A 17,823-nucleotide genomic window follows, 5' to 3' on the forward strand; every position below is an offset into this window, starting at 1 on the left:
CAACTAGCAGGGTCCGAGTTCTGCTTCCTCTGATCCCACAACGAAGTGAAGCATCCCTCCTCCTCGTACGCGAGTCCAACACTTCCTTTGCTTCCATATTCAAATTAAATTTCCTCACTAAGTTTATTCATTTATTTATTTACGAAAAATAGAAAATAATAGGAGACTATTAGAATTTATTTTTTGATCATCACTTAGCTGTCAACTCAATTCTTTTAGTTTAATTTTTTTTAGTCTAATAATTCAATAACATATTTTATCCTATATTTTTAAACATTAATGATTAACTGATAGCTAAAAACAATAAATTCTAATAATCCTCTAACATTCTTCTTTAATTATTTGTATTCTCTTGGCTCTTACAAGTTACAACATTAATCAATTAATTGACATGTATAAATGTGAACATTGTATATGACACATAGTTTACTAGAAGGCTAGCAATTAGAAGACAACCGAAGAAATGGTCTAACTACTAAATAGCAACTTTGGCAATTCACATAACATAATCAAATTTCAGAGACCAGCCAGAGTAGGTGAGAGACAAAGAGGTCTCACTAACTTTATTCAACACTTTCTCTTAAGCAAAATGACAAAAATAAAATAGTAGACCATTTCCCCTATTGTCCTTCATATATTTTTATTAAAAAAAAATCCAATTGAGAAAAACACTAAGCCTAACTAGAGCTTTCAAGAAACATAGCTTAGACCAAGTAGTGAATTCAGAATATAAAAATAGATAGAGAGAGAGGAGAGAGATGCTGAAGGCATGCATCCACATTGAATATGGCCAATGAGTTTGTAAGAATGCCACCACATTTTAGGTTACATTGGCAGGGTAAAGGGGGCAAAATGGTGGGGGCCATAAGGGTAATAAGAAGAGAAAGAAACACCAAATAAAGAGTCTAAGGCTATGAGAAGAGAAGAGGGTGCTGAGTGCTGACACTGGCAAAAATAATTGCATGCACGAATAAGCCACCGACACTACACAACATACACCCCATGTTCCCTCCAAACCAAAAATAAAAAATATCACCTAACTCACCATAAAGTTTTGTTCTTTTTTGTGAAATACCAACACCCCTCATCACAATTCTATTTGAAAACGTATATACTAGATGATTTTTACATAAAATCCCTAACTGGCATTTTTGGCAATGATAACTTAACATCGGTAAAAGTAAAAAAAGAACTGAAGAACCACACGACTATGTAATATTAGGAACCTTAACATAATATCTCATATTATGGTTCATGACTTTTATCAGCAGGCCACAGAGCATGCAGTTGAAGCTGATTTTACTGGAACCAAAATGTCACCACCACCGCTGCCACCGCCTCCTATGGATTGGATGCCGGCAGCTGCTTCCTCTAGGCGCTCCCATGTTATTCTTCGCCTCTCGGCCACGGCACTTGACCTCGCGTCGTCCTCCTCAAACTTGCGCTGGCAGGCGAGTACGAGGTCCTCGTCCATCTGAGACAGCATCTTCCTGATGTTCTGAGTTAAGTTGAGTACCGCTTGGTTCCAGTGGCTTTGAGAGTTATGTACAAGCGCCGAGAAGACGAGCGGCAGGATATCCTGCCGGTTCTGTGTGATGAGATTTAGGATGTGCTCATTGTTCCATAGCAGATGTGCTCGTTCGGCCACCTATTTATAATAAAAACATTAGCATTACAACTATAGTAGCATCTTGAATGCTTAGGCATTTGGAAAATACATGACTTTATAATTAAGTTCCAGTTACTTGGAGTTTAAGAAAAGAAGCTGTTGTAAAGCAAATTATTTGAACTAAAAGGAGAACTACGTTTGCAAAAAACTACCTGGTAATGAGAACTATTAAGGCAGCAACCTAACCGTCGGAAAAGCGGAACCATAATCTTCTGAAATTCAGCCATGCTAGTCATTTCCAAAACTTCTTCCAACTCACTTATGAACATTAGCTCCTTTTGGCTATTTGTTACTGGCCAGTACTTCAAAAGTCCCTTTATCACAGAGCTAGCAAGTCTTTGATCCTTATCTATGAACTGTACAATGCAATATGTTAACTGCTGATGATAAATACCAATGGATTTCGGTTTGTGCAAAGGAAGTAGAGCCCTCCACAAAAATAACTTGTGCTCTTCCTTCAATGGCAGGGCGAAACCACTGATCACACTCCCAAAAATCTCCAACAGCTCGGCAATTCCATTATGCCGTTCGGTCTCAAAAACAAATCGGTAGAAGATATTGCTGACCGATTTCCGGATGAAAGACCTGTGGAGCATGAATTTCCCATAGATTCTATGCAGAATTGTTTTCAAGCAGTCTCTTTCTCTGGGATCCTCGGAATCAAAAAGGTCAAGTAGTCTTAAAATAAAAGCATGATCTACATGTGCCTTTGCCACCTTCACATCAAGTGAGTTATAATTGATGAACTGAAGGAGTAGATCATAAACTATTTGCAGGTGAGACCAAGCAGGATCAAACATAGGCTCATCATCTTCTGTTTCGCCACCGGTAGTACTTGTACGAAACTTGGGTGGAAAAACCCTGAACAAATTAGCTGCACACATTTTACACAGTGCAGCAATTGTTGGTTCTGTAAACTTCACAGATCCAGAAGATACAAAATCAGCTAGCTCTAACAAGGTTTGACGCTTTTGATCTTGCTCGGTGCAGTTCTTATCAGGATCAGTCATATCATACACTTTGCAGCAAAGGTTCAACTTACTAATAAACAGGCTTTGCTTCTGTGTATTCGACACGTCTTTGAAGGATAGAGAAGGGTCAATTGCCTCCACTCCAGTATTCATGCTCGCAGGGAAAACAACCGAAGACACCCGCTTCACAACATTTAATTTGCTTGAAATGGTACTTCCAACATTTGTGCATTGAAAGACATTCCCAAAAGTAGTAGTATTCCCGGATTCACTCCTCCCAGAGTCTGACGAATCAGATTTCGGAACCTTCTTCGGTAATTTGCTAAGAATTTGCTTTATCATGGTGGCAACACTGCAAGCCTAGCTAGAAGAGAACACCTGCAAGCAACATATCACTCTCAATTAAAACATAATAGAACAAATCTTGCAGTATGTGAAAAAGCTCAAATCCCATGTACTCTTCAAGTTGTTTTCCCAATGAATCACAGAATCAGCAAAAATTAATGTAACAACTCATCACAAAAGCCAAAAATAAAAAATGGAAAGGCAACTATACCACAGCACAAAAAAGATAAGAACCAAAGAAAAAAACTGTACAAAATTACTAATCCTGTGCAAGAAAGAAGAATTTCAGAACAAGGATGAAGACAACAGATACAATAGCACCAATAATCTAAAGAATAATGCAATAAATAGATATATGAAGTGAGAGAAAAGATCAAGAGATGAACACTAACAAGGGTATGTGATAAAGGAACTGAAGATACTCAAAAGATACTTATTCCAGTATAGCTTTTGAGATGTCCTTTGTGAACAGTAAGAAGCAAGTTGCAGCCAGATCTACCAACTATCTATGAAATTTTCCCAAGAATTATCACAGAATTCAGTACATTGGGATGAATCTTAGTTATTTTCAAATACAAACAACGATTTTCTTTATTTTATATACAGAACAAACATCAGCAACAATTAAGTAACACAAAGCTGTTGGAGCATACCAAAACCAGTCATTTCCTGTTACAGTAGCCAGAACAAGTTCTTCAGAAAAGGAACTTTGGAATCAAATGATGAGAAAGGAGAGAAGCAAAGATTCCAAAAATAAAAGCAAAATGGAAACGACCCAGTACTAGCAAGAATTAAGCAAAGCCAATAATGAACATAAAGTTAAAAACTTTAAGTTGAAGCAATAATGGGTTGGGAAAAACCGAGATCTGGGTCTGAAAAATAGAGGAACATATTCTAAAAAAATCATTAAAAAATAAAACAAAACTCAGCCACTTGAGCAGCGATTAAAGAGCATGTTCCTTACATGATCATAACCAGAAGGAAAAAAAAAAAAAAGAAAAAAGAACACTTTAGCATCTAATAACTGAGCTAAAATCTAGGGAGACTCCTAAGAAAAAAGGGTTAAAAAGAAAAACAATAAAATTAGCACATTTAAGAACAGTAGTTGAGAGCTGAAAGAGTGTGTTGAGCAGAAAAAAGAGACGAACCTGAAGTTTGTGATGGAAAAGCAAGCAAACCCACCTAATAAGGAGCAAGAATAGAGAGCTAGTCAAAGAAAGCTTTTAGCTTTAAGTGGCTTGCATAGAAAAGCAGCAACTTTGATAGGTGACATAGAAGAAGAAGAAGAAGAAGAAGAAGAAGAGTCACAGGCTGAAGGAAGAGAAAGAGAGAGAGAAAATGGAGTTGATCTGTTAGAAAGAATGGGAAAGATTAGAGAAAGCGAGTGAGCATTTTGATTTGGATGAATGAATGAATGAGTGAATGAATGGAGACAGTTTGGTCAGAAAACTGGAAGGAAGCAAGCAAGCAAGGATTGCTGCTTTCCTCGATTCAAGAGAATAAGCGATGCCATTGCCACATGTTAATGTTTTTAATGTTAATGTTAATGTAAGTGTTTTGTTATGTGTTATTCACACAACCGCAGGTAGTGCAACAGTCCAGTCACCACCGAACCCCAAACTTTACCTTTCATATACAACAATCATATTTATGTTGAATTCATTCAACTCTTCATTCACGATTTTAAGATGACAATTCCTCATCGCTACACTGCTGTTTCTATAAGAATTATAAATCTATTTTTTATTTCTTAAAGAAAATTGTGAGAAATTGGTACGGTATTTTCTTTTTTTGGTTACAAAATTCATATATTTGTGAGAAAATTTATATATATCTTTTTTATGTTTAAAAAAGGTTGAGGATCGAATATGGTAACTAATTTCTTTGCAGTTAATTATTCATTTGTGAGCAACACATAATTTTCGTGTCTAAACTCTAAAGTAGCCTTATGTTTATTTTTATTATTTTTTTTTTATATTTTAACTTAACAATGGAAAAGAAAAGGAAGAAACAAAGAAAGGCCCTAAGAATAGGGGTACACATTCTCGATCCTACTACATCAAGTTAAAGAGAGTCTTGCAATACTTGCCAAAGTTGTAACTGTTCTCAATAGTTATTGCTAAACGCATTTTTTCTAACCATGGTGGCTATCACATTTATCTTTGTAGATCTAGTTCCAATTGAATCTCCCAAGTTCTACTAATGAGTTTTTGTACGTTATCGATCAAATTATTTATTTCTTCGTTATGTGAATTCGAAAGTTGCTAAATGGCGCAAAACGCATTCCTAGAGTCAGTCTCACTTATTACTTTTGGGAAATTTTATAGTGCTTATTAAAAAAATTAACATAACATGCTGTTTTTAGGGAATGAATCCTTCCACTCTTTAGTAGAAAAAAAAAAATAGATGGTGTCTAGGCTCAGAATTTGGTGGTCCAGAACATTTGGACCATTAAATGGTCCCATAACAAAACATGTTTTTTAAGTTTTTTTAATAACTGTTAAATAGTCTTTTTTTTTAAATTTAATTACAAATTAATCCCATATATTTTATTTAATTATAAAAATAATTTTTTATTTTATAAATAATTATTTTATCATAAATCTATCATGTTTATTAACAATCAAGAACAAAAACAATAACGAATTAGATCTTCCATTGATCCTAATAAATTTTTTGGCTATTCCAATCGATTAAAAGATTAAATTTGATCCGTCACATTCGTGAGGAATCATAAAATCGTGTTTTTTTGAAAACCAATCGATTGGACTATCAAACAAATCGATTGAATTATAACTCAATCGATTGGATTACAGTTTACCACTAAACAATCGATTGAAAATTGCTAGACAGCATGATTTTCGCAAAAATCAATCGATTGGTCATATTACCCAATCGATTGAGCGATGACTAAAAATGTGTATTTCTTACAATTCAATCGATTGTTTAGAATTTCCAATCGATTGAATGCTTCAAAACAACCTGGGTCTCATAATTCAATCGATTGCTTTTGATACCCAATCGATTGAATTCATGAAAACAATATGGACATGCCAAATTCAATAGATTGAAGTGTGCTAGAAAGGGATAATGTCAAATTTTATGTCATTATGTATGAGAACAATGATTTATTTTATTATATTTATTTTTATACCAAATAACAAAAAAAATTAAATTTTATGTTTGTTTTTTGTTACTTATTTTACTTATTTATAGTTGTTTAAATTAGACTTTATGCTTATTAAGTCATATTTTCTCCTAACAAAAAAAATAATTATAAAATTATTTTTATATTTGTATAGGATCACATTCATTATGTTATAATTTTAATAATTAATGTAAATTTTAAAAAATTGAATAAATTTATATTTATTTTGATTACATTCAAAAGTGAATTATATGTATTCTTATAATCAAGAAATATACTTAACTTCTTTTATAATAAGTAAGTTTTTCAATAATTTAATTTATTAAAAAAATTTCATCTTTTTATTTATCCTACAAAATAAAAATTCATATTAATAGTTTTGAATAAGAGAATTAAAATAAAATATAAAAATAAACCTTGAATAAAAAAAATACAAAATTTTTAATCTAAAAATATAAAAAAGTTAAAAGATAAAAAAATTATTTAAATATAATTTTTCAAGACACTCTATGACTTAGATGAATAAATATTATTTTTAAAATGATATTGGAACATAAATTTAAACGCTAATTGATATTATATATTGTGTAGGTATTTAGAGTATATTAGAAAAATACGTTAATAATTTGAAGAGAAAAATTATTAGTGTAAATTTATTTTTTTAAAAAATTATCCTTATTGAACTATTTTATTTTTATTCCTTCAAAACATATCTTAATAAAAATATTTGTAACAATAATTTACATCCAATAAGAATATCTTAACAAGGTTACCGTGGAAAAATGGGTAGAAATTTTTTTATTTAACGAAATTGACAAAAGAATTTTTTTAATAATAAATCTCTCTTTAAGAGTAATATTGGAATTTAAATTTAGACACTAATTATCATTATATATTACATATAAGCATCAAGAGTATATTATTAAAATAGTATGATAATAATTTAAAGAGAAAAATTATTCTTTGTACATTTAATTAAAAAAAATTACCTTGTTTAAACTATAGTGTAAGTGGAGCCATTTTTATAATCTTACAATTGAGAGTGAGCAATTTTTTTAAGTGAAGCAGTTACATCATTCTGTCATGGGTTAATGCAAAATTTACATAACGTGAGTACGTGATTGAGTATGTAGTTTTAGATTATAAATATAGGGGTAAAATGGGAAAAAATATTGGACACCAAACCCTCTGTATTCCCATTATATATTGTTATAGACATTATATATTGTTATAGATAAGTATAGTTTCTTAAAATTTTGGGTATCCAGGCCACTACTCGCCTCCTCTAGGTCGATCCCTGATTGCTAGCTAATTAATAATAAAAAATAATAACATCTATTTACTTTTTAGTATTTTTCAATGTCGGTTAATTAATAAAAGATAAAAAAATATTTTTTCACTACACAATCAATTTCACGAATAAAGTATCGAAACAAATAATTGCAAAATTAGAGATTCTATTCACTGGTATCGATTTTGTAATCAAAATGATGGTTTATTTTCTGAACACTACAATGAAAAACTTGATTGAACCTTTGCTGATTGCTGCAACGGTAACGATGAAGAAATAGTGGATATTAAATAGACGGATAAAAAATTAAAAAAAAATTGGATATTGAGTAGATGGATGTTCCAAAGAAAAACAATGAAATATTTTATAATCAAAGAAAATGATACACAATTTCAATGGTGGGATTGAATAATTGGTGATGGATTATTCACCAATTTATAATGTTAATATTAAGGAAAAGATAAGATTAGAGTATCTAAATAAAAATAAAATCACAAAAATTGAAGATAGAATTTTAAAGATAAGATAGATGAATAACAAGATAATTTCTAAAAATGATAACAAGATTGAAATAGGCGTAGTACAAATTTCAATCGATTGGGAATTTGGCATGTCCATATTGTTTTCATGAATTCAATCGATTGGGTATCAAAAGCAATCGATTGAATTGTGAGACCCAGGTTGTTTTGAAGTATTCAATCGATTGGAAATTCCAAACAATCGATTGAATTGTAAGAAACACACATTTTTAGTCATCATTCAATCGATTGGGTAATATGATCAATCGATTGATTTTTGCGAAAACCATGATGCCCAGCAATTTTCAATCGATTGTTTAGTGGTAAACTATAATCCAGTCGATTGAGTTATAATTCAATCGATTGGTTTTCAAGGAAACACGATTTTATGATTCCTCACGAATGTGACGGATCAAATTTAATCTTTTAATCGATTGGAATAGCCAAAAAATTTATTAGGATCAATGGAAGATCTAATTCGTTATTGTTTTTATTCTTGATTGTTAATAAACATGATAGATTTATGATAAAATAATTATTTATAAAATAAAAAATCGTTTTTATAATTAAATAAAATATATAGGGTTAATTTGTAATTAAATTTAAAAAAGTACTATTTAACAGTTATTAAAAAAACTTAAAAAACATATTTTGTTATGGGACCATTTAATGGTCCAAACGTTCTGGAACCACCGAATCCTGAGCCTGGTGTCTAGTATTTAATTTCACCCTTTATTGTTTTCTCTTTCCTCTTTATTTTTGGTCCCACTTATGAAATTAAAGGTGAGTGATCACACTTTATTCTCTCAAGTGTTAAAAAAATTAGAAAGGATCTATTTTCCTATTTTTATGTGTCAATTATTGAGAATTGGAGACTAATTTTTTTAAATAAAAAAAAAGATTAAATTAAAATAAAATAATTTTAAATATCAAATCAAGTTTGAGAGAAATTCATCCGTGAAAAAAGTAATTATTTATTAAATCATTTTAATAAATTCATCATATTAATCAAATTTTAAATACATTTTAAATTTATTCAAACAATAGTTTATTATAATAATAAAAATTTTGAGAAATTCTTTTAACTAAATAAATTAAATATTTTATTTATCGAAATATATTACTGTAAGAATATTTATTAATTTATATAATATTATTTATTCTAGTTATAATAAAAACAAGATATATATACATATATCTCATTTACACTATAAATAATAAATAAAATAATATAAACAAAATATTAAAAAAAAGTTTATTAATGTCTGAAATAATAATATTAAATATAAAATTAATTAAAATAATAAATATTTAATATTTTTTATTATAAAATTGTTAAAACATAAAATTTAGATGAATTATGTAAATGGATTTTACTTTTTAAAATAATCCAAAATAAACTATAAATATTTTCTTTTCGGTTAGAGAAAGTATAGAAAAACAATGATTATTGTGAACAAGCTGAACAATTGGTTAAAATAGAAAAATTAAATAATTAATAATTAGATATTTTATTAATTTCAAATTTTAAATTTTTAAAAACTAGGATTAGCAATTAAACGTTTAAATACGTACTGTTACTCAACATCTCATCAAAACCTCCCACCCATCAGTGCTCGACATTGACGTCACAGCAACTCCCGGCCGACCGTTTTGCTGCTGCCGCGTGGTTCTACCCGACCAAAACTTTACCTGGTCTTTCCGTTGGCGTATCGTATCCTTTGGCAGACCCTTCCTTTCTTCTCCGTCGCTGCGGCCACGTTCGGTTACCGCGCAACCGACAACCGTTCAACGCTGCACCCCTTGGATTCCGCTGCAGTCACAACCGGTTACCGCTGAACCCCCATTGGCACACCGTGGTAGCAAATCCGAGAATAGGAAGCCCCTTTCTTCTCCTCACACAAGCACGATGGGTAAAGAAAATTTTGCTACACTATCGTCAATAATCATTGATGATTATATTCCTTCAAATGGCAATTGTGCTTTACAACTCCCACAAGAGACCAACCAGGTACAAAAGTGAAAGTTTTTTTTAAGCGCATGTTCATTACAGTAGGTCGGCAGATGGTTATTTTTATACCTAATGCAGATAATTATTTACGTAAGTACAATTAAAATAATTTGAATGTTCAATGCAGTAGATATGCAGATAGTTGTTTTAATGAGTATTTGGATGATTATTTTATTGGATTTGGTTGAAGCATAAATACTAAACATTTTGAGGGGTGATCAATTTTATATGTAATCAGATGGTTATTTTAATTGGGGGAGAGGGTTCATGGCGCTGTTGGGGCTGCTGGGAAAGGTTATAGCACTGTTGGGGCTGTGGGGGGTCACATTGTTAAAATTTGAAATTTGAAATTGGGAGATTTAAATTTTGAAATTTGAAATTTGATAGTTATTTTGTCATATATTTTGGAGAATTTGGTAGTGGGTAGAAAATGGTTAAAATTTGAGAGTAGGGAGTAAAAGTTTTTTGTTATTAGAGTTTAGGAGGTGTTTTTAATTTTTAATCCACTGTAGGCCAATAAATTAGTCCATTGTTCATATTGTCAAAATTTTTCATTGTCTCCCTAACAAAACTCAGTTAGTTATCTAATAGTCTATCATGAAAACTAAATAGATATATATAAGTATCTCATTTACACTTTAAAAGAAATTGACTAAAAAAATTTTAATATATATCTCATTTATATCCTAAGTACGACAAAAAAAAAATGTGGCTCTACAAGAAATTTATAATTGGCTCTAAACTATTGATCTTGCATAAATTTTTTAGCATTGTTATTTGTACAAATATAATATGAGTCCTAGTTTTATTTTTTTATTAAAAAAATAATTAAATTTCAATAATTTGATTAATCATTATAAATTTTAATATAAAAGAATTTAAGGTAAAAAACATTAATAAACCAAATGAGATTTCATATTACATAAAAGTCTCAAATCAAAAAACGTTATGTACATGTCCCCCTACATAAATATATGTAAATCGAATTGATCAAATTTGATTTAGCTTCTCTAGTACTAAATCGAATCAATATCATTCGAATTAAAAAGAATAAAGACAAATCGAAATAGATAATTTTGATTTATGAATGAATGAAATTCGATACAATATAAATCGAATTAGGTTATTTCGATTTAGCTTGTCACCTAGTAAATCGAATTAGATTATTTTGATTTAACTTGATCACTTATTAAATCGAATTAATCTGATTCGATTTAGTACTATTATATATACAGCATACACATAGTAATATGATACTACTTATACAGCTTATTGTATTTATTTTATATTAACTTTAAAACATAAATATCAATAAGAAAATATTCTCATTTGGATTCAAATAAAATATCAAAAGAACTAAAACCAAAAAAAATAGAAATTCAGATTTTGTATTTTAATTCAAATTCTGAAAAATCTACATTTTTACAAACTTATAAATTCAAAACGAACCATAAACGATTTTTAAAAATCGTTACAAATCATCCTTGGACTCATTAACATCTAAAAAATTATTACCGGGACTTTTAATGTTAAAAAAATTATTAAAAAGTATGACCCTCTAAGGTAATATAGGAGTTAAAACTTGAATTTTTTCAGAGTAAAAAAATAACAGATAGTTATACAATATAAAATGATCAACTATATTTATACAATATATAATTTATATAATGATAATTTAATTAGTATAATATTTTAATTATTTCATAAATTACATATTGTATAAATTGTATAACTATCTGTTACTTCTAACTTTGGAAAAAAAAATTCAAGTTTTAGCTCATATGCTACCTTGAAGGGTTATACTTTTTAATAATTTTTTTTAATATTAAAAGTCCTGATAATGATTTTTTAGATATTAATGAGTCCAATGATGATTTTTGACGAATTTTTAGAAATCGTTTATAGTTCCGTTTTGAATTTATAAGTTTATAAAAATGTAGATTTTTCGAAATTTGAAATAAAATACAAAATTTGAATTTCTATTTTTCTGTTTTGATTTTTTTGATATTTTATTTGAATCTAAATGGGGGTATTTTTTTATTGACATTTATGTTTTAAAGTTAATATACAATTAACTTAAAGTAATAAATGTTAATAAGCTGTATAAGTAGTAAATTGAATTAAGCTGATTCGATTTACCATGTGTATGCTGTATAGTACTAAATCGAATCAGATTAATTTGATTTACTATGTGACCAAGCTAAATCGAAATAATCTAATTTGATTTACTAGGTGACCAAGCTAAATCCAAACAACCTAATTCGATTTATATTGTATCAAATTTTATTCATTCATAAATCAAAGCTATCCATTTCAATTTATCTTTATTCCTACTAATTCGAATCATACTGATTCAATTTAGTACTAGAGAAGCTAAATCAAATTTGGTCAATTCGATTTACATAGTTTTGTGCATGAGGACATGCAGGTAACATTTTTTTATTTGGGACTTTCATGTAATATTGAATCCCACTTAGTTTATTAATGTTATTTATCCTAAAATTAATTTATATATTTTATGAATTAAAATATCAATTCTTAAATCTTTTATATTAAAATTTATAATGATTAATAAAATTATTTAAGTTTAATTATTTTTTATAATAAAAAAATAAAACGAGGACTCATAGTACAAATAACAACGCTTAAAAATTTATACAAAATCAATAGCTTAGAGCCAAGGGTGTAAAGGTTCTGGCCTATGTCAGAAGGCCTTGCAGCGGGCTCCCAGATCGGGTCGGGGTGACCCAGAGGCGTTGCTGACCCGGCATGAAAGAAACAGGTTCCACAGGGGGGTCACGCAGCTTGTGACCGAGTGTGATGTTGGATCAGGGGCTGGGAGGCTCGAAACGGCATAGGGAAGCAGAAACCCTAGCGCGATGGAGGAGGGCGCACGAGTCACCGCGACTGCACGGCTCGGAAGAGGGACGAACAACGAGGCAAAGGCAACCCACAGTCGCATAGAACGGCGGTGGGAGGATCAGATGAGTAGAACCGCCGAGCCAAGTACTTCTCACTTGAACGTCCAACGTGCGGCTCAGATGGGAATGATGCGAGCTGAGGCAGGGAGTCCTAGAGTAGAGGTTGCTATTGTTAGGAGTGGAACTGACATAAATATAGCAACAACAAAACTGCACAGCAGGGACATGTGAGACCTTGCGCTGTAACAAGTGTGCGAATGAAGGAGGAGGAAGGGGCAGATGCGCAGGGTCATGAACAAGAGGAAGAATGCGAGAGCAATGCAGAAAACGAAACTGACTGGGAAGCTGGCCTAGATGGAGGCAGTGGGTTCCACAGGAAAGATCAACGGCAAAGCTGGCAAGAGAAAATGGTAGAGAACAAAGAGGCATGGAAGTTAGCGGTAGAGTCTGGTGCCCAGTGCAGCGATGAGGAGAACATCATGACTATTTTACAAAAGCAAAATGAAGCAATTGCTCTGAAGCGGAGGCAGGCAAAGTAGAAAGAAAAAATTCAAAAGAGTCGGCCAAAAAATCGTAAACAGGTGTGTAATAAACTTGTTAAATGATTTTAAGATCTTGGAATATTAGGGGGTTAGGAGGCGTTTGAAAATTTTGTATGATAACGAATTTTAAAAGTAAGTTTAAGTTGGACATGTTGGGTTTGATAGAGACAAAAAAGAAGTGGTGTCTAAAGTTGATGTAATACGCATTTGGAGAAGTGACAGAGCTAGCTGGGAGTTTGTAAGCCCTATTGGGGCTTCTGGAGGGTTATTATTAATATGGGATGAATCAGTTTTTAAATTGACTAATTGTTATAAAGGGGATAGGTGGTTGTATATAGAAAGGGTGGTAGCTAAAGATAATTTTCAGTGTACTATTTTTTTGGTCTATGGACCACATGTGAGAGATGAGAATGTTTCTATGTGAAAAGAGTTGAGTTATCTTGCAGGGTTGTGTCAAGTACCGTTCTATTTTTTGGGAGATTTTAATGAAATTCTGCATTAAGAAGAAAGGAAAGGAGCGAATAGTTTGCCAGCGTCTGTTGATGATTTCAAAAGATGGATGAATGATTTGGAGTTAGTTGATTTGGCACTTAACGATCGCGAGTATACATGATTTAGAGGACAGTCGTGTAGTCGTATTGATAGGTCTTTGGTTAGTGTGGGCTGGCTTGATACGTACTTGGAGACGCGACTGAGGGGAGGACTAAGAGGGTTATCAGATCACTACCTTTTGATTGTGGAGGATAGAAGAAAATTTGAAGGTCCTAGATCGTTCCGTAGCTTGGACTCGTGGTTCACACATGAAGGGTTCTTGAGAATGGTGAAGGAAGAGTGGCGGGAATTAAGAGATGGACAGTTCTTAGACAAGATAAAAGCGTTGTCAATACCGCTGGGTAGATGGCATAAGCAGAACTTCGGAGATATCACTGAGAAGATAAAGAAGTTTGAGGAAGAGATAAAGAAGGTGGATGATATAGTGAGCAGTGGACTTTATGATGATATAATGGAGGCAAGGAGAAGGGCATTAGTGAAGTGTTGTGAGAAGTGGTATGTTAGGCAGGATATTCACTAGAAATAAATGTCTAGATCTCGACATGCTGAGAAGATGGATAGGAATACTAGGGTATTTTCATAATATTGCTTCGGCGAGAAGAAGGAATAACTGGATTGAGTCATTGGAGATTAACGGGAGACAAGTGTGAAATAATGCGAGAATAAAAGTTGCAATTAGAGATTTTTATAAAAGTTTGTACCACCAGGAAGCTGCTCCAAGTTTGAGCTTTAGAGATGATTTAGTTTTTTTTTTTATAGTTTTTAGAGATGATTTATTTAATCGGCTAGAAAGGGAGGAAGCTAACGCTCTTGAGGTGATGCCATCGGTGGAGGAAGTAAAATAGGCAGTTCGGGACTGTGAATCATCTAAGGCTCTAGGATGTGATGGGTACAACATGAATTTTATAAAAAAGTGTTGGCATGAGATTGGAACGGATTTCACTACTGCTGTGTTGAATTTCTTCGAGACGCTAAGGATACCAGTAGAGTCTAATGTCACGTGGGTAGCGTTGGCTCCGAAATTTGTTATGGCTAAGGAGATAAAAGATCCCAAACCTATAAGTATGGTTGGATGTATCTATAAAATTATATCTAAATTGTTGACAAGAAGAATGAGGAGTGTAATGCCAGGATTAATTGGAGAATCACAGAGTGCCTTTGTGAAGAAAATGAAGATACATGATGGAGCTTTAATTACATGTGAAACTGTGCACTGGTTGAAACTAAAGAAGAAGGCATCAGCGATAATCAAACTGGATTTCCATAAGGCATATGGTAGAGTTAAATGGTGCTTTGTTGATACTGTGTTAGAGAAGATGAGTTTCGGTAGTACATGGAGGGCATGGATCAGAGAGTGTATTAGATTGGCATCTATCTCTATTCTGATTAATGGGTAACCAACGAAACCATTCAAGATGGAGAGGGGGCTTCATCAGGGCGATCCCTTATCGCCTTTTTTTATTGTTTTGGTGATGGATGTGCTTAACAGGATGATTGGGGAGGCGGTAAGGAACATGCGAATCTCTCTGCTATTAGTCGGTAGAGATAATATAGAGTTATCACATTTACAATTTGCTGATGATACTATATTATTCTGTCCACCAGAAGAGGAGACAGTGAGAAATTATCAGAGACTATTAAGGTGTTTTGAAATAATGTCTGGGTTCAGTATTAATTTTGACAAGTCCAATTTGATCCCAATGAACTACAGTCAGGAGTGGGTGAGTCGGATGTGCCTTCTTCTCAGATGCCAGTAGACAGCTCTACCAGGGAGGTACCTTGATATTAGCCTCAGAGCAAATCCCAGGCTAATAAAAACTTGGAAGCTAGTTATAGATAAGGTAGAAAAAAAGCTTAGCTTGTGGAAATCAAAGGTCTTGAGCAAGGCCGGAAAGCTGGTACTCATAAAGTCAGTAATAAATGGCCTACCTATCTATTACTTAAGCTTGTATAAGATGCCAAATACGGTTGCACATAGAATAATCTCATTGCAGAGGAGATTCTTTTGGAGGAAGGAAGATGGACAGCCTGGCATGGCTCTCGTTAAGTGGGATATGGTTTAGGCACCGAAGAAGCTAAGAGGGTTGGGGTTGGGAGATATGGTGGTCCGTAATACTGCTTTACTATTTAAATAGTGGTGGCGTTTCTCAAAGAAATACTGTCCGTTATGGAAGAAAATTGTCTGCTCCTGTAATAACTTAAATTCTGATCAGTTGCTGTCAACTCAAACTCTATCAGTGAGAGGAGGTCTGTAGAAAGACATATGTCAATTGAAAATAAAGGACCAATAGGTCCGTCAGAAGATGATTGATGGCCTGGCTATGGAGGTGGGCGATGGTAGATCCACCAGATTTTAGGAGGATACTTGGCTTCAATTGGAAAAGCTGAAAGACTCCTATCCGAGACTCTTCTTGATTTCAAACAAAAAAGGATCAGTAATTGGAGATTGTGGATTCTGGGATGGGATAGAGTGGGTTTGGAACTTCCAATAGAAGAGAAAACTCCGCCAGTGGGAGGTTGATACCTTGGATCAGATGCTTCAGGTCTTGCAATCTGTTAGATTAATAGCAGAAGTGCAAGATAGAGTGCTGTGGAAATTTGACACGAAAGGCGTTTATTATACTAACTCCTTTATTCAGGTTTTGCAGGAACAGACTATGGTTGATGATATTCTAAGCTACATATTCACAAAAGAGATTTTGAAGGGACTAGTCCCACCTAAAGTTGAGTTGTTCACCTGGTTTGTATTAGTAGGCCGAATAAATACAAAGGAGGGACTAAATAGGTTCGGGATCATGGAAGAGAATGATAATATGTGCGTCTTGTGCAAGAAGGATGTTGAAACTGTACAACACTTATTTGTTACTTGTGAGTACTCCTGGCAGGTGGGGTGCACATGGATCAAGGAGTTTGGATGGGAATGGACTATACCAGGTACCTTAAAGGATCACTTTGAGAGTTGGCGGACTATGCCGTTGACAAAAGAGTTGCGTAAGTGTTGGTTAATTGGATTCTTCTCAATAATATGAAATATTTGACTACGTAGAAATGATGTCATTTTTGAAAACAAGGTAATAGATGTGACTAATTGTGTTGCCAAATTATTCTATTGTGCTAAAGATTGGTGTGATTCTTAACTCATGTTATTGATGGCTATTTCGGAGATGACATAGGAGTTGTTTGGTTATTTTTATGATTTGTACTTGTAGGTTGTTTGCTCCACTTTATATGTTGAGCTTTTTCTTTCAAAAAAAAAAAAAAAAGAAGCTTAGAGCCAAGTATTAATTTCTCGTAGAGTCACATTTTTTTTATCGTACTCAGGATATAGACGAGATACGCATTAAATTTTTTTTAGTCAGTTTCATTTATAGTGTAAATGAGATACTTGTATATTTATTTACTTTTCATGATGGACTATTAGATAACTAAAAAGACAGCGTTTATAGTTTATTTTGGATCATTTTAAAAAGTAAAATCAATTTACATAAATCATTTAGATTTTATGTTTTAACAATTTTATAATAATTATTATTATTTCAGATATTAATAGACTTTTTTTATATTTTGTTTATATTATTTTATTTATCTTGTTTATAGTGTAAATGAGATATATATATATACATTTTCTTTTTATTATAAATGGAATAAGAATATTACATAAATTAATAAATATTCTTACAATAATATATTTTGATAAATAAAATATTTAATTTATTTATTTAAAAAAATTTCAAAATTTTATTATTATAATATATTATTGTTTAAATAAATTTAAAATGTATTAAAAATTAGATTAATATGATGAATTTATTAAAATAATTTAATAAATAATTGCTTTTTTTACTAAAAATTAAG

General features: G+C 31.9%; 1 protein-coding gene across 3 annotated transcripts; it reads right to left on the bottom strand.

Moving 5' to 3' along the window:
* Positions 1 to 759: 759 nt before the first annotated feature.
* LOC107630424 (serine/threonine protein phosphatase 2A 57 kDa regulatory subunit B' kappa isoform) lies at positions 760 to 4,675 on the bottom strand. 3 transcript variants are annotated; one of them, XM_088507953.1, is made up of 3 exons: positions 4,134 to 4,675; positions 1,822 to 3,018; positions 760 to 1,648 (listed from the first exon to the last, which is right to left on the bottom strand). In XM_088507953.1, the coding sequence occupies exons 2-3, from the start codon at positions 2,980 to 2,982 to the stop codon at positions 1,265 to 1,267; spliced, it is 1,545 nt and encodes a 514-aa protein (XP_088364079.1). In that variant the 5' UTR covers positions 2,983 to 3,018; positions 4,134 to 4,675; the 3' UTR covers positions 760 to 1,264. The 3 variants fall into 3 exon arrangements, with proteins under 3 accessions (XP_088364079.1, XP_016189027.1, XP_016189028.1); XM_016333541.3 differs by having other exon boundaries at positions 3,378 to 4,640; XM_016333542.3 differs by having other exon boundaries at positions 3,639 to 4,493.
* Positions 4,676 to 17,823: the final 13,148 nt, after the last annotated feature.

The sequence above is a fragment of the Arachis ipaensis genome, chromosome B3 (assembly GCF_059453495.1).
Source record: "Arachis ipaensis isolate K30076 ecotype BB chromosome B3, ASM5945349v1, whole genome shotgun sequence".
NCBI classification, from domain to species: Eukaryota; Viridiplantae; Streptophyta; class Magnoliopsida; order Fabales; family Fabaceae; genus Arachis; species Arachis ipaensis.